This window comes from Euleptes europaea, chromosome 1 (genome assembly GCF_029931775.1).
Source record: "Euleptes europaea isolate rEulEur1 chromosome 1, rEulEur1.hap1, whole genome shotgun sequence".
In the NCBI taxonomy this organism is placed as follows: Eukaryota; Metazoa; Chordata; class Lepidosauria; order Squamata; family Sphaerodactylidae; genus Euleptes; species Euleptes europaea.
In genome coordinates, this window is record NC_079312.1 from 170050975 (window position 1) to 170071189 (window position 20215).

At 45.2% G+C, this 20215-nt stretch overlaps 1 protein-coding gene across 2 annotated transcripts in view; it reads right to left on the minus strand.

Annotated features, from left to right (window-relative positions):
* Positions 1-883: 883 nt before the first annotated feature.
* Positions 884-20215, minus strand: part of EIF4B (eukaryotic translation initiation factor 4B) — a 72949-nt gene continuing 53617 nt past the window's right edge. The window contains exons 12-15 of one of the 2 annotated variants that reach the window (XM_056858475.1): positions 12080-12147; positions 3136-3250; positions 1762-1834; positions 884-1256 (exon numbers count right to left, since the gene is read on the minus strand). In XM_056858475.1, the coding sequence (XP_056714453.1) occupies positions 1176-1256; positions 1762-1834; positions 3136-3250; positions 12080-12147 (337 nt within the window). In that variant the 3' untranslated portion in view covers positions 884-1175. Of the gene's footprint in view, positions 1257-1761; positions 1835-3129; positions 3251-12079; positions 12148-20215 lie in introns of both variants that reach the window. The other variant, XM_056858483.1, reaches the window with a different exon arrangement.

The window sequence follows — 20215 nt, forward strand, 5'->3', positions numbered from 1 at the left end:
CATCAGAGATGCAGAGGAGGAAGGGGGGGGGAGTCACCAATAATCAAAACGATTGCTAACTACCAGAAATCTGCTTTTTTAAACTCTTGGGTTCCCCTTAAGCCCAATGGGTTGTTTCCTACCGAGCAGCCCCCTTGTAGGGAAGCTGCCGAAAACTGATTCTGAACGGAGAGCCGGTAGCACAGAGAAGCGGTTTTTGGGATAGGTCGAACCGACTGCAAATTCTGAGCCGGCTCATCTGGGACTTTTCCACATGATTTGGTCAAAACGATGCGGAAGGCGGCTCTTTGCATAGGAGCGGTTGTCGCCAGCCTCCATGCCAGAGCCGCAGAGGCCAAAACTGAGCCTCCAAAAAGAAGGGCATGTTCGGTAGCAAAACTGTACCACTCGGCTTTGGTACTCCCTACACGGCTGCTGGAATTTGGACACAAATGTGGACAATGTGAGGAAACCTCCTCTCCTGGTAAGAGGGTGAAAGCCTAGCATTTAAACTCAGCGATTACTCATGAAGGGGCGCGACCTCTGTCTCGTGAGGTGTCTGCCTCCCTCCCTCCCTCCGGGTTGTGAAGACGAGGTCACTCTCCCCCCTTCCCTAGTGCGCACACAATGATTTCAAGGTGATTGTTTCAGATTAACGTTGCAGAAGTCGGCCAGGTTGCAAAAAGAGGGGAACGGAGAGCCATTTCTTGGCGGCCCAGTTCCCCGATTCTGCTCACTCGCATGCACCTGGCCTGCTAAAAAGGAAAAAAAAAAAGCTAACCTGCACTCTGAAAGGGAAGGAACCCGGGGCTCTTAGACGTGATCAGAAGCTGCGTGAAGTCACACCCGAGACACACACGATACACACTGGGCCTATTCCTTTTTTTTGTTAAAAAAGACGCCTGCTGTTTTTCTCTCTTGCTACACTTCCTCTTTTTTCATTTTTTGTTTTGCAGGGATTTCTCCAGTTAGTTCAATACTTTTAAAGGCTGCAGCAGCATGCAAGAGAAACTATCAACTTTATCTGATTTCTTATGTTTTTAAAAGAAAAGTTTAAGAAACGTCTCTCCAAGGAGATGTTGACTTGTAGGCTTTTATTTTTTTTTCCTGTCTTGTCTGAATAAAGGTTTGGTTTTGCTCTCTGAATGTTCCTGGGTGGCGACCGGTTAGGAGACGGCGTAGAGGGGCCGGAGGATTTAGTCGGCGTATTCTTCTCCCTCGGCTTCATCGTCGCCATCCACTGACAAAGCAGCGTACTTGCTAGCGTAGCTAAATTTCTGCAAGAGAAAACGTCGGGGAGGGGATGTTAAAACGGAACTCACACCAAGAGCAGCAATCTACAAGAGGAGGGGCTTTGACTTAGCAGCAGGATGCCAGCTTTGCATGTTTCCAAGTTCGATCCCTGTCATTGTTTTAAAATAAATTTCTTTATGATTTATTATGATTTATTCTCAGTAAATGTTTGATTTGTATATCTATTTTATATACCTATATACCCGGGGTTACGTAAAAATTTCTCGGGCAAAAAGGGGTCGCAAGCGGAAAAGGTTTAAAAAGCCCTCCTCTAGGAAGACTTCAGAGGTGCCGCCACAGAATCGAAGCCTGGCTTCTCATTCATTTTACTCCAAGAGGTCGGCCGTGATTGAAGAGAAGTCGGAACTCACAGAAAAGACCGGGAAACGAATCCAGATTTCATTTCCAACCACAACCTTATTCCTAATTTACCACACACACACACCCATTTGGCAATGACGGCCTGGAAGAAAAAGACCCAGCACTTACAGGGACAGGGTTTTCTTCGAACATCTTTGGCTCAGATGCAGATCTCGAATCAGGATCCTTCTGGCTTTCGTTCCTGGAAAAGTCAGCGCTACCGAGTCAAAGGAGCACAAAGAGCATGAGATTCATACACAAAACAGTGAGGTGGAGGGGCTATATATATATTTAAAGCACAAAGCAGGGCAAACCACATACCAGCTGAATACACATTGGTCTGCGCAACCCACAACCCTAGATGCCACAGACAGCAAGACAGCGTATTGCTTGATAATTCTAGAAGTAAGGTGCGCGACGTTCCTGCGGTTTTATGTTGATTTACATTGTCCTCTGAGCCCCGTGGCGCAGAGTGGTAAGCCGCAGTACTGCTCTGCTCACGACCTGAGTTCGATCCCAACGGAAATTGGTTTCAGGAAGCCGGCTCAAGGTTGACTCAGCCTTCCATCCTTCCGAGGTCGGTAAAATGAGGACCCAGCTTGCTGGGGGTAAAGGGAAGATGACTGGGGAAGGCACTGGCAAACCACCCCGTAAACAAAGTCTGCCTAGTAAACGACAGGATGTGACGTCACCCCATGGGTCAGGAATGACCCGGTGCTTACACAGGGGACCTTTACCTTTACCTACATTGTCCCAAAAAAACATAAGGGGGAAGGAAAGACCCAACCTAAAACCAAAGCTGGGTAACATTACAAATGATATTAAAAGCACAAATGGCAACTAATACAGGTTGATAAACTAAAACCACAGTCCAAATGCGTTTCAGCCCCCTGGCCTTAATCAGTGGTCTAATAACATCACTTATAATACACACCAATACATAGTACAACATGAATATAGTACATGCTTTTTTAAATATAATGTTTAATGTTTTTAATATAGATATCAATGCCTTAAAATAAATATATTTCTATACATAATTGAATCTTTTCCCACCCAACCTTTAGGTACCTAGATTTATTTATTTATTTTCTGACAGTTAGATAGGTTCCTCAGTAGAACAGGCTTCCTCGGGAGGTGGTGAGCGCTCCTTCCATGGAGGTTTTTCAGCAGAGGCTAGATGGACATCTGTCAGCAATGCTGATTCTATGACCTTAGGCAGATCATGAGAGGGAGGGCACCTTGGCCATCTTCTGGGCATGGAGTAGGGGTCACTGGGGATGTGTGCGGGAAAGGTAGTTGTGAATTTCCTGCATTGTGCAGGGGGTTGGACTAGATGACCCTTGGTGGTCCCTTCCAACTCTATGATTCTATATTGTCGTACTCCAACCTCCACGCATTTTAGCTGCCCCCAATAACCTTCCTGATCACCAACGCTAACACATGTGCAGGAAAACGGTGCCCTAGTGACATTCCACAAGACAATGAGATGCGCACTCAGACCTATCTGAATCTTGCCAATGGTCTTTGCTGCCTCCATCTCCGGGACCACGGCCAGAGCTCCCGCTTCGACTTTTCGGACCACTCTCATTTTCCCCGTCGGGACTGTTTTCATCTCCTGAAAAGGCAACAAAACCTTTCATTGCCGTATCTGTAACCCCCGCACCGGCTGAAGGGCAAGGGAAACAACCTCTGCCCCCAAGCTATTAAAGAGAGCCAGTTTCCCTTTAAATAGCAACTCAGAATAAGCCATTTACAATCTGCCCAAGCTAAGTTGCAGCGGCTTGCTTGCATTTCAATGAAACTTTCCTCTAATTTGGGGTGCAGCTTTAAATCAAACTCTGTCTGGTCCACTCCACCCATTTTACAGGGGGGAAAAACTAACGTGAAAGATTCGATAAATTTCCTTGTTTCAAAATTAGAGCACTTTAACAAAACACCTTCCTAATTACAAGTGTTTGTCGCAGGGACATTTCCCCGCGGTCAACGCTGCCGACTGCAATGGGGCTTCCTCTTGATTATGGCATGCCTTTTCCGTCTGTCAGAGGTCGCCTCGCTCTCCCCGCACATTTTGCCCGCATTTTCCAGATTCTGGCTACAACTGCATCTGGAAAACACAAGCAAAACGCGCGGAGAGAGCGAGGCCACCTCTGACGGACGGAAAGGGCATGCATCATCGAAAGGAAGGCCCGAAGTAGTCAGTGGGGGTGACCACAAGGAAACGTCCCTCCGTAAAAGGCCACAGGTTCCCTCCCTGAAATTCAACAGGTCTCAATAACTGGCTGTCCGTAATTTCACTTCTTCATGAAATTATGGCTTTCGACTGCACTGTGCCGTCAACTTTCGTTCTTCAAGCTGCAAAGATCATCACGTCCACAGAACCCAACATCCTCCCCTGACCTTTGCTCAAGTGAGGGGAGGTAAGGTTTCCATTATCCCAAGCAGTAAAGCCAAAGGCTGTACCTTGCTGCTTGCTAAAAATTTTATACAGGATACAAAGACAGACCTCTCTTGCTAGTTAAGGCTGCAAACGGTGACACCGGGGTCTGGAGATCAAGCCCTATGAGGAAATGCTGAGGGAGTTGGGAATGTTTAGTCTGGAGAAGAGGAGGCTGAGGGGAGGACATGATTGCTCGCTTTAAGTATTTGAAGGGCTGTCGCTTAGAGGAGGGCAGGGAGCTGTTCCTGTTGGCAGCAGAAGATAGGACTCGCAATAATGGGTTTAAATTGCAGGAGGAAAGGTACCGTCTGGAACTTTTTTTTACAGTAAGAGTTGTTCGACAGTGGAATCAGCTACCTAGGGAGGAGGTGAGCTCCCCCTCACTGGCAGTATTTAAGCAGAGGCCGGACAAGCACTTGTCAGGGATGCTCGAGGCTGATCCTGCACTGAGCAGGGGGTTGGACTGGATGGCCCCTTCCAACTCTACGATTCTATAATACGGGTAGAGGTTTGTCAACGAGACAGAACACGCAGCAGATTACTGGAATAAATTGCCAGAACGGACGGAAGTCCTGCATGCACCCAGGCAGGCTGACTATAGGATCCAGAGCTTTGCTGCCCTCTTCTGGCAAGCAAGGAAAACCAAGAGCAGGTCTTTGGTGGTACAAAAGTGCGGTCAAGTCACAACCCATTCATGGGGACCCCACAGGGCAGGGGTCCCCAACATGGTGCCTGTAAGCGCCATGGAGCCCACCAAAACCTTTTCTGGCACCCACCAAGTGTTTTTAGGAAGTGGGTGGGGACAGGTAGGGCTTTTGTCCAGCAAGCCTTTCGAGCAACTATTGGAGATTTGACTGGCTGAGCAGATTTTTTTTTAAAATGTTACTTTGAAGAAGCAGCAGCGTTGGTTTTTATATGCCGACTTTCTCTGCCACTTAAGGGAGAATCAAACTGGCTTACAATCACCTTCCCTTCCCCTCCCCACAACAGACACCCTGTAAGGTAGGTGAGGCTGAGAGAGCTCAAAGAGAGCTGTGACTAGCCCAAGGTCACCTAGCTGGTTTCGTGTGTAGGAGTGGGGAAACAAACCCGGTTCTCCAGATTAGCCTCAGCTGCTCATGTGGAGGAGTGGGGCATCAAACCCAGTTCTCCAGATCAGAGTCCAAACCACCACTCTTAACCACTACACCACGCTGGCTCTCTTTGGCAGCAGCTGCCACCACAGCACAAGGATCTGCACTGTGTGACTGAAGTTAAACTGTGACAAACATCTGGTGGCTGGCTCCACCTCCTGGGGCAGCCGTTTTGTTGCTGTGCCGTGTCAGAATTCCAGATGTGCCCACAGGCAAAAAAGGTGGGGGACCCCTGCCGTAGGGCTTTCAAGGAAAGAGGTGAACAAAGGTAGTTTGCCGCTGCCTGCCTCTGCATGACAGCCCTGGACTTCCTTGGCGGTGTCCCATCCAAGTACTACCCTAGGCCATCCCTGCTTACAAGGTCTGAAAAGATCAGGCCAGCCTGGGCGACCCAGGTCAGGGTAGCTTATCTTCACATTTGTACGGATGGAGTCCTTGATCTCTTTGCGGCTTCCCGTAGCCTTTCCATGGACGCTGTATGAGCAGGCACAGGCCTTTTCCTCTTGAGGTTCAGTTGCCGTAAGGACCACTGCAAAGATGACTCCTAAAGCCAGACCTGAAGTGACGCTTAATTCTGTTTTTGAACTGTTAACCAAGTCTCATCAAGACGTCACAGAAATGAAGCAGGAACTGAGCCAAAATACTGCTACTACTTCCCAGAATTCAGTTGCAATTGCTGCTCTACAAGACACAATTACATCTCTGACTGTTAGACAAGACAAGGTGGAAGCCAAACTCTCCAAAACTACACAGGAGACTAAAGAGATCAAGAAAAAGGTAGACACCTTGGAGATGTCACTAGAGGCCTCGCGGGAGAGAGACGAGAAGCAAGAGGACCAAATGGCAATGCTTGAACTTAAGATCAAGGAATCTTCCCTTCGCATAAGTGGGCTGAAGGAAAAAACTGAAGGAAGAGATTTGCGGGGGTACCTGAAAGGACTTCTGGCAGAATTTCTAGAGGAAGAGGAAGAAGTTGTTGAAGGGATGATTGTGACGGCTAACAGAATTAACTCTGCATATGCAACTAAAAATAAAGTACCAAGGGACTGCTTACTTCAACTTTTTTCAAGGAGTCATCGTGATCTTATTCTTAACAGCCATTACAAGTTACCACTTAGAGTTGAAGATGAACCTTTGAGATTAATGAAGGAAATTCCTGCAAGGTTGCTGAGAAAAAGGAAGGATTTTATGGAGATTGTGGAACGCTTAAGACTAAGTGGAATACAATTCAGATGGGAATTTCCACAAGGCATCTCTTTCACTTTTAAGGCTAAAAGGTTCAAGATCACAGATACCAACAAGGCTGAACAGTTCTTGCGAAGATATGATGCAGAGCTCTTTAAACCAGCTAAACCGACCAAAAAACCTTCTGTTAAAGAATCTACGGAAGAAGAAAAGGCCTGAAGCAACTGGTGGCGGAGACCTACCAATAGAACCGGCAGAGGAATCCCTGTCAGACGACAAGGAAGGCTGAACAGAGACAAATTAAAAATAAAGGGAATTACGGGGGAGGGAGGGGGGTAGGTTATGGGATATGGTTGATATTTTTGGCTTTACAAAGATGGATCTAACTGAATTTTAATATGTTACAGGTTTTATCTTGGAACATTAATGGGTTGAATTCTCCTAACAAAAGGAAGAAAATATTTCACCATCTGCAAAAGTCTAATGCTAATATTATTTGTCTACAGGAAACGCATATTGTGCCGAAGGATATAGTTAGACTGGAACATCCAAGGTTGGGTAAACTTTTCACATCCTGTAATGAAAAAAAAACAACTAATGGAATAGTTATATATTTACCCTCATCATTAGAACCGAAAATTATTTATCAAGACAAGGAAGGAAGAATGTTGTTGGTGGAAATAACTAGTGGGTTCCAGAAGATATTATTGGTCGGAATATATGCGCCTAATACTAACCAAAAAATGTTTTATGACAATTTAGCAATAATATTAGCTGAATATGCTACAGAAAAAATGATATGGATGGGGGATTTTAACGGGGTAATGGTACCCAAGCTGATAGATCTGGAAAAAAGCAAAAAGTGAAGGCAAATTACCTGGAATTTTTAATGCTCTCACAGACCAATGGGATATGTTTGATGTCTGGAGACTGGGGAATGGTAATAAGAAGGGATACACTTATTTTTCTCCTACACATCTTACACATTCCAGGATAACTATGTTATGGCTTTCGAAAGGGTTGGTAAACAGATCAGAGAATCCAGAGATTTTGCCTAAGGTGTTATCAGATCATAATGCGGTAACAGTAAAAAATTAAAATTGGGGATAGAAAATATAAACCTTGGATAGTAAATGAATTTCTGTTAAAAGATAGTAAAATAGTGGATAAATTGAAGGTGGACATACAGAATTATTTTAATGAAAATATAGGTAAGGGTATTCGGGAAGATATTGTTTGGGATGCCAGTAAGGCGGTGATTAAAGGAGTATTAATTCAACAAAACACAAGATGGTTTAAGGAAAGGGAGGCAAAGAAAAAAAATATCTTGGATGAAATAAGACAAGGAGAACGACAACTTAGAAAACTTCAGGATAAAACATCTAAACAGGAACAGCTTGATAAGATTAGAAAATGGCAGCATCAGTATGAATTTTTAATATCGGATGAAATTGAACGGAAAATTATTTTTAATAAACAAAGATTTTTTGAACATACTAACAAGCCGGGTAAAAAGTTAGCATGGCAACTCAAACATAGAGAAAAAAAGTACCAATATCTCAAATTAAAAGGAAGGGTAAGATAACAAGAGATAAGGATGAGATAATAGAAACATTTGTGGAATACTATACAAATTTGTATAGAAAGAATTTAGTGTCAGAGACAGATATGGATGCATATCTTACAAAATTAGATTGGGGAAAAATAACTCAAGAAAACAAAGATTTACTGGATTCTCTAATAACTAGGGAAGAATTAGAAGAGGCAATAGGTAAAAGTAAATTAAATACCGTATATACTCGCGTATAGGCCGAGTTTTTCAGCCCAAAAAAAGGGCTGAAAAATCCCAGCTCGGCTTATACGCGGGTCAATACGGTAGGTGGAGGGAGGGGGATGAACTTACTGCCGCCGCCTCCAGTCGCCTTCCCCCGGGGCCAGGAGCAGCCTGCGCAGCCTCCTGTGCGCCGGGGGCCCCCCCCGCTGCCGCCTCCTCCAGCGCGCCTTCTCCCGGGCCAGGAGCGGCCTGTGCAGCCTCCTGCGCGGCGGGGGGGGGGGGGGGGGGCGCGCTGCCGCCTCCAGCACGCCTTCCAGTAAGTAGGGGGTTTAGGGGCTCTTCCCCCTCCCCCCCTAGGGTGGCGCTGGGGTCGGGGTGGGTCTGGAGGGCCCGGGAGGCCGGGTGGGAGTGCGACCCAGAGGTTGTATAAGCCGACCCTCGCCTTATACACGGGTCGGCTTATGCGCGAGTATATACGGTAAATCACCTGGGCCTGATGGATTTACCGCATTTTATTATAAGGTATTTAAAGACCAGTTAATCCCTTATTTATTAGATGTGATGAATTCTGGTTTGTTAAATGGGTCTATTCCTCAAACTTGGAAACAAGCAAATATAGTATTAATACCTATGGTGAATTCAGATATATCGGAAGTTAAAAATTACAGACCGATTTCATTACTAAATAATGACTATAAATTATTTGTTGCAATTTTAGCAACTAGATTGAAAAGGGTATTAAACCAAATAATACATGAGGATCAAGCAGGTTTTTTACCAGGAAGATTGATTAGTCAGAATGTAAGAGTGGTAATAGACCTTTCAGAATATGTAGAACAACACAACTCCGATAGCTATGGTATTTTTGGATGCGGAAAAAGCGTGTGATAATGTGAATTGGAAGTTTATGATTAAGATTTTAGAATTTATGGACTTTGGGGAGAATTTTAAAACTGCCATAAAAAGTGTATATACTTACCAAACTGCTAACTTGTTGATAAATGGAATGGTATCATCACAGATTGAAATTCAAAAGGGAACAAGACAAGGATGTCCTCTTTCTCCTTTGTTGTTTATTTTGGTATTAGAACTGTTATTAAAAAACTTTAGACAAACTGATGAAGTAATTGGGGTACGAATAGGGAGAAACCATTATAAAGTTAAAGCATATACAGATGATCTTTTTTGATTGATCCGGTTGAGCAAATTGATAGAATAAAATTATGGAGGTTTATGGACAGCTTTCAGGTTTTAAAATTAATAAAAATAAAACTAAGATACTGGTTAAAAATATGACTCTTTCACAACAACAAATACTGACTAAAAAGACAGGATTTATTATTGAACATAAAATCAAATATTTAGGCATATGGATATCACATAATAATCTTAACTTATTTCAAAATAATTATGTAAATCAATGGCAACAGATAGTAAAAGATTTAAAAAGTTGGGAAAAAATACCATTATCATTGTGGGGACGAATTTCAGTAATTAAAATGATGCTATTACCTAAGATGCTTTTTTTGTTTCAAAATCTACCAATACTGAAAGGGGCACAGATATTTAAAAACTGGAAGAAAGATTCTAAATTTTCTTTGGGGTAAAGAAAGACATAGGATAGCTTATAATAATTTAGTGGAATTGAAAGAAACAGGAGGGTTGGGATTACCAGATTTGAGAATGTATTATCAGGCAGCTTGTTTCCCCTGGATAAAAAATTGGATTTTATTAGAGAATCCGAAATTACTGGAATTAAGAGGGATTTAATTTAAGATTTGGGTGGCACGCATATTTATGGTATGAAAAGGAGAAAGTAAATAAAGAATTCAATTCCCATATTATTAGGATTAGTTTATTACAAATATGGAAGAAATATAAAGGATTCTTGGAAAGCAAAACTCCCAGTTGGATTAATCCCATAGAAGCTTTCATGAGAAGGGGTGTGCATTTAAATCTGGATAGTAATACATATAGAGAAATGATAGAATGTAAAGATGGGATCTGGAGATTAAAAACTAGAGAAGAGCTTCAAATTAAAGATTGGTTTATGTATTATAAATTAAGGGATATATTTAATAAGGCTAATAGGACAGGGTTTAATCAAACCAAATCTAAATTTGAAGTTATATTAACTAAGGGGAATAAAGGATTGATAGGAAGGATTTATAAACTATTGATAGAAATGAATTTAGAACAGGAAAGGATTAAACCAGTGATGGTGAAATGGATGAAGGAATTAGGTTATAATATAGATTTGGAACATTTGTGGAAGAAGGAATTTAAATTTACCATTACTAATGAAATAAGAGAAAATTTATATAAAATGTTTTACAGATGGTATATAACCACAGTATTACTAAGTAAAATGAAAAAAGAGGATGAGGGTCTTTGTTGGAAGTGCGGAACGAACATGGGCACATTTATGCATGTTTGGTGGTTTTGTAAAAAAATTAAGAGATTTGTTTGTAGGAATACCCAATAAACAAAAGGCAGGATCTTTTTTTATTTTTTAGTTAATCAAATTATTAGTTTCCTTTAAAACTAATAATTTGATTAACTAAAAAATAAAAAAAGATCCTGCCTTTTGTTTATTGGGTATTCCTACAAACAATTTAGATAAAGGTGATAGAGTAATATGCCAATATAGCTTTGCTGCAGCTAGAATCACAATTGCTAAGAACTGGAAGCAAATAAATAAACCTTCAATTAAAGACTGGAGAGAAAAGTTATGGATGTATATGCGGATGGCCTAACTTACAGATTCTTTACATGGGAAAGATATGGATGAATTTAAACAAATATGGGCAAAGGCCGCTGCATACTGGGATAAATTGGCAAAAATGGATTTTACAGGTATAGTTAATGAATTATAGATTAATGTGTTTTTAATAAATGCATTTAATAATAGGTTTTTAAATACTGTCATAACACCGCTCTGGAAGTTCAAGGGTGGAGGGCACTATGGTGGGTGGTGGAGGTTTGGGCACTATATATTTTACAAAGGATAGTATATAATGTACTTACAATGGATGTAATAGTGCCCTTTGTGTGATTTTGTATTTTTAAGTTCTTTTGTTTGTTTTTTTGTATTATGATTTTATTTTTGTTTTATTTTTTGTTTAATTATAAAAAGCAATAAAAATTTTATTTAAAAAAAAGAAAAGACCACTTCAAATGCTATGCATTTCGTAGAAGGAGTTAAATTGTGGAACTCCCTGCCCCAGGATGTGGTGACGGCTGCCAACTTGGAAGGCTTGAAGAGGGGAGTGGACACGTTCATGGTGGAGAGGGTGATTCATGGCTATTAGTAAAAATGGATACTAGTCATGATGCACACTTATTCCCGCCGGGATCAGAGGAGCATGCCTATGATATTAGGTGCTGTGGAACACAGGCAGGATGCTGCTGCTGCAGTCGTCTTGTTTGTGGGCTTCCTAGATGCACCTGGTTGGCTACTATGTGAGCAGACTGCTGGACTTGATGGGCCTTGGTCTGATCCGAATAAAAAGGAAGATCTATGCTGAATGTATTAACTTGGTCTGATCCAGCATGGCTTTTCTTATGTTCTTATTATAGGGCTATCCATGGCTACTAGTCCAAATGGATTCTAGTCACGATGCATCCCTATTCTCTCCAGGATGAGAGGAACACACCTATTATCTTAGGTGCCGTGGAACACAGGCAGGACATGTCATCTTGTTTGGGGGCTTCCTAGAGGCACCTGGTTGGCCACTGTGTGAACAGACTGCTGGACTTGATGAACCTTGGTCTGATCCGGAATGGCCTTTCTTATGTTCACACTCTTCTATACTCCACAGATTTTCCCCCCCACTACATGAACACCCTGGATTTCCAGGGCCAGTCTCCTCTCCTGGATTGTTTCAGGCAAGTATCCAACCCCCTCGGCCTTACCTTTCCTTGGGGTGTTCTTGGGGGGTACTCCATCTTCTGACTGTAGGGATGGCATAGCCTGGCTGCTGCTGCAAGAGAAGATGCGCAGTGAGAGTGGGGTTGGCACTCTAGATACTGGCTTTTAAAGAAAAAGGACTTCAAAAAGAACTGAGTGCACTATATACCTTGAGGAGGCTGCAGTCCACCTCCATACTATGTTAGAGACAAATGGAAGTTTCTCACCTCTAGGAAAACACCCTTCAGGCTTGTAGCTAGAAGCCCAAACATGCAATGCCAGTGAGAAGCCCTGAGCCTTAACACAGGAAGCAAGCACTTAATAGACCAAGTCCTATGAGGAAAGGTTGAAGGAGCTGGGTATGTTTAGCCTGAAGAGGAGAAGACTGAGAGGGGACACGATAACCATCTTCAAGTACTTGAAGGGCTGTCACATAGAGGAGAGTGCCAAGTTGTTTTCTGTTGCCCCAGAAGGTCGGACCAGAACCAACGGGTTGAAATTAAATCAAAAGAGTTTCCGTCTACACATTAGGAAGAATTTCCTAACAGTTAGAGCGGTTCCTCAGTGGAACAGGATTCCTCGGGAGGTGGTGAGCTCTCCTTCCCTGGAGGTTTTTACGCAGAGGCTAGATGGCCATCTGTCAGCAATGCTGATTCTATGACCTTCGGCAGATCATGAGAGGGAGGGCATCCTGGCCATCTTCTGGGCATGGAGTAGGGGGTCACTGGGGGTGTGGAAGTAGTTGTGAATTTCCTGCATTGTGCAAGGGGCTGGACTAGATGACCCTGGTGTTCCCTTCCAACTCTATGATTCTATGACTTAGAACCATCAGGAGGGCCTTCTGCTGCAGCTTGTCTACCCTGAGCAGAGCACTGGATTCCTCCAGCATAAAACAGAGTTGCACTTACCTGTAACTGCTGTTCATTGATGTCTTCGGTGCAGACACACATGTGGGACTGCGCCTGCGCGCAGGCCTGCCGCCGGAAAAAATTCAATAGCCTTAGTCCTCCACCGGGGATGCCCCTCCCTCACAGGCGGGGCCGGCCTTCGCGCCGTGCAGCCCGCATGCTACTGGGCGGGGCATCCCCTTCCCTCCTCAGTTCCTTCTCCGCCGCCGACCAAGACTGGCATACACGTACCAGCTATAACTTAATCCTTCTACTTAATAATTTGTGTCTCTCTCTTTTTTTTTTTTTTTAGGTCGACAGCGGGGTCGGAAGGGAGGGATGTGTGTCTGCACCGAAGACATCAATGAACAGCAGTTACAGGTAAGTGCAACTCTGTTTTCATCTTCTGTCTTCGGTGCAGCCCCACATGTGGGATATTAGCAAGCTTACCCAGTAGGTGGTGGGGTCGACTCAGGAGAAAAGGGTCTGCAGAACTGCTCTACCCACTGCTGCATCCTTCCTGGCCTGCAGGTCCAGAGCGTAGTGCTTCACAAAGGTGTCTTCTGAAGACCACGTCGCCGCTCTACAGATGTCACCCACAGGAACTTTTCTATGGAGAGCAGCAGAAGAACCCTGCGCCCTGGTGGAATGCGCCCTAATGCCCAAGGGGCATGTCACCTTCGCCTGTTTATAGGCTATTCTAACCGCCGTGACCACCCACCTCGCTATAGATTGGGCCGAGGCGGCTTTACCTTTCTTGGGACCTTGATAGCATACAAACAGGGATTTTGACCTTCTAAACTGTTTGGTACGGTCAATGTAATAAAGGAGAGCTCTTTTTACATCGAGGGTATGTAGTGTCCTCTCTGCCTGAGAGGAAGGATTGGGGAAAAACACTGGTAGAACTAAATCTTGAGCTAGGTGAAAGGAAGAGATCACCTTGGGTTTAAATCTAAAACTAGGGTGGAGGACCACCCTTTCATTATAAACCCTGAGAAAGGGGCTATCAATACGAAGGGCTGCCAGCTCCCCTACTCTCCTAGTTGATGTCACAGCCACCAGGAAAGCTATTTTAGCTGACAAAAACGACAGGTGTACCTGAGCTAAAGGCTCAAAGGGTGCTAGCATCAGTTTGGCTAGGACCAGGGAGAGTGACCATTGGGGCGTTAGTATAGGAGTAGGAGGAAATAAATTATTAAGACCCTTCAGAAAGCGTTTTGCAAGGGGATGGGAGAAAACTGTATAACCCTCCACTTTATCGTGGAAGGCTGAAATCGCAGCCAGATGTACCCTTATGGATGAGACTGCCAGTCCCCTCTTGGTTAATTCCAACAAATAATCCAAGATCTTAGGAACAGGACAGGTAAAGGGAGAAAAACTTTCTTGATTCGCCCAGGCTAAGAATCTATCCCACTTCCTGTCATACGAATAACGAGTAGAAGGCCTTCTAGCTTGCAAAAGGACCTCCTGAACCGACTGTGAACAACCCACTAATGAGAGGGAAGGATTCTCCACGCCATGAGGTGTAGTCTCTGTACGTCGTGGTGGGCCAGTTCCCCCCAGCGAAGAAGGTTCGGGTGGTCTGGAAGTGGCTTGTAATTCCCCCCCGCCAGGTGTGTAAGAAGGGTGAACCATATCTGTCTCGGCCATCGGGGTGCTATGAGAATGCAGTCGGTGTTGTCTGCAGCTATTTTCCCCAGAACCCGGGCAAGCAGGGGGAATGGGGGAAAGGCGTAAAACAGGCGGTTCGACCAAATGAGCTGGAAAGCGTCTCCCAGGGACAAGGGGTCGTTCCCCGCGAGAGAGCAGAATTCTACCGCTTTCTTGTTGCCCCTGGTCGCAAACAGGTCTATCTGAGGAGTGCCCCATTCTTGGAAGATGGGGAGGATAAACTGATCCTGTAGTTCCCATTCGTGGTTTGTGGTAAAAACCCTGCTCAGGGAGTCCGCCCAGGTATTGTGGATCCCCGCTATATGCATGGCACGCAGGTCTATGTTGTGTCTCCCAGCTATCGCCCAGATCCTCTGGGCTTCCCTGGAGAGAGGAATGGAACCTGTGCCCCCTTGTTTGTTTACATAAAACACTGTGCAGGAGTTGTCCGATTGTAAAAGCGTTCTCGAGTTCTGGAGGATATCTGAGAATGAGGTAAGAACATAACGCACGGCTCTCAGTTCTAGAAAATTATTGTGCATAGACAACTCACTAGGAGACCATCTATCTTGAACATAGTGACTCCCGCAATGACCACCCCAACCCTCCATAGAGGCGTCTGTGGTGACTGTAAAACTTGGAGTCCAAAACCCCAGAGGGATCCCTTTAAGAAGATTAGGCTCAGAGAGCCACCATTGTAGTGATCGCAGAATAGGCCTAGGGATAGACAGTCTATACCACTTGGAGTGGCGAGAGCAGTCGTAGGACCTAATGAACCAATTTTGCAGTTCCCTCATCTTAAGCCTGGCTAGAGGGGTCACTGCAGTGGTCGATGCCATTAGGCCTAATAATCTCTGTATAGAGACTACTGGTTGGTGTCTGTATCTCATAAAAAGATGGACTAGCCTCTTAATGGAGGACACCCTCTCAGTGGGGAGGAATGCCCGACCTGCTGTGGAATCTAACACAGCACCAATAAACTGAGCTCTGGGAGAGGGGCTTAGTTTAGACTTTTTCAAGTTGACCATCAGTCCCAACTTTGAACAGGTAGAGAGAACCAGCTGCAAATTGACGGAGAGAGACTCAGGGCTAGAAGCCGTGAGCAGCCAATCGTCAAGGTAGGGATAAATCGTGCATCCCCGGTCTCTGAGGAAGGACATAACTACCGCCATGCATTTCGTAAATACCCTGGGGGCCGTGGCAAGGCCGAAAGGGAGGACAGAATATTGAAAAAATTCAGACCCATAACGAAACATTAAGAAGTGTCGATGTTCAGGGTGGATGGAAATGTGGAAGTAAGCGTCCTTCAGGTCCAAAACTGCGAACCATGTATGAGGTGAAATAAGTTCCATCACAGAGGGTAGGGAAACCATTCTGAACTTGGAAACTCGTAAGTATTTATTCAAAAATCTAAGATCAATAATGGGTCTAGAGCCCCCATCCTTCTTATCAACCATAAAGATACGAGAAAAGAATCCCAAACATGGGAGGTTAACTTTTTCAACAGCACCCTTCAGGAGAAGTTCACCTAGTTGGGGTGCAAATTCTGGGAGTGGGTTATCTGCCGCAGAACTGGCAGAGAAACAAGTAGGAATGGATTTAAACTCCAGGTGGTAACCCTGGGAAATAACCCTGAGAACCCAGGTATCAGAACAGATAGCCTGCCAGGCCCCAGAAAACTTAGCCAACCTATTCCGGAACGGTAGCCCCTCCTCTGAGGGTTGCGGAAATAGTCAGAACTTCTGTGAGGATTGTCTCTGATCCTTGTTTTGGGGGTTAGGGTGAGAGCGTTGCTTGAAACCGTGTTTTGGTCTAGGTTGCTGATGTTGGAATTTATCCTGTTGAGGATACGGGTGAAATCTTTGAAATCTCTGGTATCTATTGAAGGAGGGGCCGAAAGATTGCTGACGGTATTGAGGTTTGTCCCTCTGTTGTTGGTGAAAAGGAGGAGCCACCCCTAGAGAACGGGCGGTCTGGCGGTCCTTCTTGAGATTCGTGAGGAAATCTGTGGTTGTCGAAGCAAATAGGGTATCGCCTTCAAATGGGAGATCCTCGATGAGTGATCTCGTGTCCAACGGAAGGGCAGTAGAGCGAAGCCAGGAGTGGCGACGTAGAGTGATTGCTGAAGCCATCGTTCTAGCTGCACTATCTGCTGCATGTTTGCCTGCATTGATCTGCTGTCTAGATAAGCGAGTGGCCTCTGCTTGGATAAGACGCATGGCATTCTTAGACTCCTCTGGAAGCAGGTCGATATGAGGGGCAGCCTTTTCCCACAAGAAAAGCTGGTACCCCCCCATGATGGTTTGATAGTTGGATATACGGAAACTCAGGGCAGAGGAGGTGTATGTCCGTCTGCCCAGCTGATCCAGTCGTTTACTCTCCTTGTCGGCAGGGGTTGAATGTGGTCCCTGGCGCTGCCGAGATTGCATTTCCGTGGTCACTATGGAGGAGGGCGGAGGGTGAATTGTGAGGAATTCAGCCGACTCAGATTTTGTCCTATACAGGTTTTCCACCTTCTTAGAAGAAGCTGGTAAGGAAGCAGGTTTCTTCCAGAGAGATGTAGCTATCTCTGAGAGGCCCTCCAGTATGGGGAAGGCAGCAATGCCCGGTGTATCGGGGTAGAGACGACTAAGGATCTTGTCCTTGGGCCTATTGTCCGTTGTGGAGATGTTAATGTCCAATGCTTCAGCCATCCTTATCATTTGCTCCGTCCGGAGCCTGAGATCTTCAGATGGTGAAATAGCATCTGTGTCCCCCACCAGTTCATCTGGTGAGGGTTCTGATACGTCCTCAGAGCTTTCATCCTTTGACCCTGTTTCCTCAATTTCGGATTCCGGTCTAGGAGTGCGCTGAGTCAGAGGGGTAAATGGAGAGGGTAGTTGAGGTGTATGAAGGACCACCGGTTCGCCCCTGATGGAGAGCCGTCTAAAGCGGCAGAATTCAATCCAGTCCTTGACCAACTCTGGGGAGATTGTGGGCCCCGAAGTGGAGGGAACTGGTTGGAAAATCTGTTGTGGTACCGAGGGGGTCGGTACCATGGAGGCTGGGTCTAGCGGGTCCGGATCCGTAATCAAGAGAGGGTCCTCGAGGGGATCCAGGTCTGCTTCAGAGTAGGAGTGGAACGGAGAGTCCAGGTGAGGCGAGGGCATCCTCGGTACCGATGGTGGTACCGAGGGCGGTGCCGACGGTGGTGCCGAGGGCGGTACCGAGGGCGGTACCGGGATGGAGACGTCCGGTGCCAGGGGTCTTGGTGTCTCCGCAGGCCTCTTATGCACTGGATGGCTGGAGCTAGATAGCTTGTCAAGATGTTTCGTCTTGCGTTTGTGCTTCTTATGGCTCCGGGACGGATCCGAGGAGATCGGATCCGAGGGTCTCGGTGTCGAACTGGTACCAGGGATCGGTACCGATCTAGTCGACTGCGTGTCTCCCGGGGTCCTAGAACCCGTCGAAGGGGAGGGGGCCGAGAGAGCCTTTTTCCACAATTCGGCGCTCAGCCGGTGCGCGCGAGCATTGCGAGACCGGGTAGAGAAGCCTTGGCATATGGAGCATTTAGACACGTTGTGACCTTCGCCTAAGCAAGTTAAGCAGAGTTCATGTTGATCTGAGTGCGGTATCTTGGCCGGGCACTTCTTACAGATCTTAAAGGGGGCCTTAGAGGCCATCACGTAGTCAGCTTTATTTGTTAACGTCCTTTAGTTACTTATTTTATTTTTAAGTTTCTTTCTTCTTTCTTATCCTTTTTTTTTTTTTTTTTTTGTAGGGGAAGAGAAGAAGGGCCGGGCGCGGCCCACAGAACTTACGAACTCGGAGAGGTAAGGCAAGGAGCTCCAATCCAGGCGGCGGCAAAAAAGGAACTGAGGAGGGAAGGGGATGCCCCGCCCAGTAGCATGCGGGCTGCACGGCGCGAAGGCCGGCCCCGCCTGTGAGGGAGGGGCATCCCCGGTGGAGGACTAAGGCTATTGAATTTTTTCCGGTGGCAGGCCTGCGCGCAGGCGCAGTCCCACATGTGGGGCTGCACCGAAGACAGAAGATGAACCTTAATCTACGCTTTACATATTTCTGCTCAAGTACAGCAAGACTTTGGTACTTTTCAAGCACACCTTGGCACACCTTTTCAAGTACACCTGAGTGAGGAAAAGGGCAGTACAGGTTGAGAATCCCTTATCCGGACTTCCGAACTGATCCAAAAACCAGACATCTTGAGCCGGCATGCTGGCACTGCTCACAGGGCCTCAGCAGCACTCCAATTTGCTTTCTGATGGTTCAATGTACACAAAATTATTTAAAACATCGTTTAAAATTACATTCAGGCTATGTGTATAAGCAATATATAATACACAAATGAATTTTGTGTTTAGACTTGGGTCCCGTCCCCAAGATATCTCATTACGCATATGTAAAAATTCCAATATAGAAAAGATCTGAAATACGGACCACTTCTGGTCTCAAGCAATCTGGATAAGGGATACTGAACCTGTATAAACGTTTTGGCTTAAGTAATATTGCCTCCCAGACCTGAGATATTCTGATCAGCTTACACAGCAGCAGACTTTTGCAGAAGGCCCTCCTAGGGCTAGTAAATCCCAAACTATGCATAACAGCACGCACTGCAAAGTTGTGCACAAAATTATGCTAATCTGCATAACTTTTAGAAGTCACAGAACTGCATTTTCCTTGGTACGCTGTTTAAATATTGCGGTACCAGTGTGTGTGTTTCAGTTTTTTAGGACATAAAAGGTAAAGGTTGTCCCCTGTGCAAGCACCGGGTCATTCCTGACCCGAGGGGTGATGTCACATCCCAGCGTTTACTAGGCAGACTATGTTTGTGGGGTGGTTTGCCATTGCCTTCCCCAGTCGTCTACACTTTACCCCCAGCAAGCTGGGAACTCATTTTACCGACCTCGGAAGGATGGAAGGCTGAGTCAGCCTTGAGACGGCAACCTGAAACTGACTTCTGTAGGGATCAAACTCAGGTTATGAGCAGAGCTTTTGATGGCAGTACTGCAGCTTACCACTCTGCACCACGGGGCTCTTTTTTAGGACATAAAACCCTGATAATGCAATTCTGTTATCTCCTGCTGGGTTAGTAGAATTGGCCTGGTGAACTGGTTAAATGCTTGAATGATCTTTCAGTGCCTTAAGACCAATACACAACTTTTTACAAAAAAATGAAACTTTGAGCAAGACTGGACTGAGAAAGTTTGGGGTCTCATAATTTTCCACGAACTGTCGCAAGAAGTCAGGACTCAGCAAGGGAGACAGAAAGAGGATCGGTTTATGGGGAAAACAACAGCCTGTAATTGCTTTCTTGGAAGAAGGGCTGCTAAACTTGAAAAAACCAAAACAAATATAAGACACAATATGCTTAATGTTGATGTTACAACAATTCTGTTTGTTTAACAGTTATGTGAACAAGCAACATAATGGGATGGGATGGAGAGGGGAGGGAAATGGATATTTACAGCAGTTATAGGATTCTTTGTTCTTTTATTGTTTACACTGTTAAATAAAAGCATTTTTTTAAAGATGAAAATTAAGCAAGCATGAACTTCTGGTTCACTGCATCCAGCTCGTCTGTAATTAAGACGTGCAGCTGCGGAATTC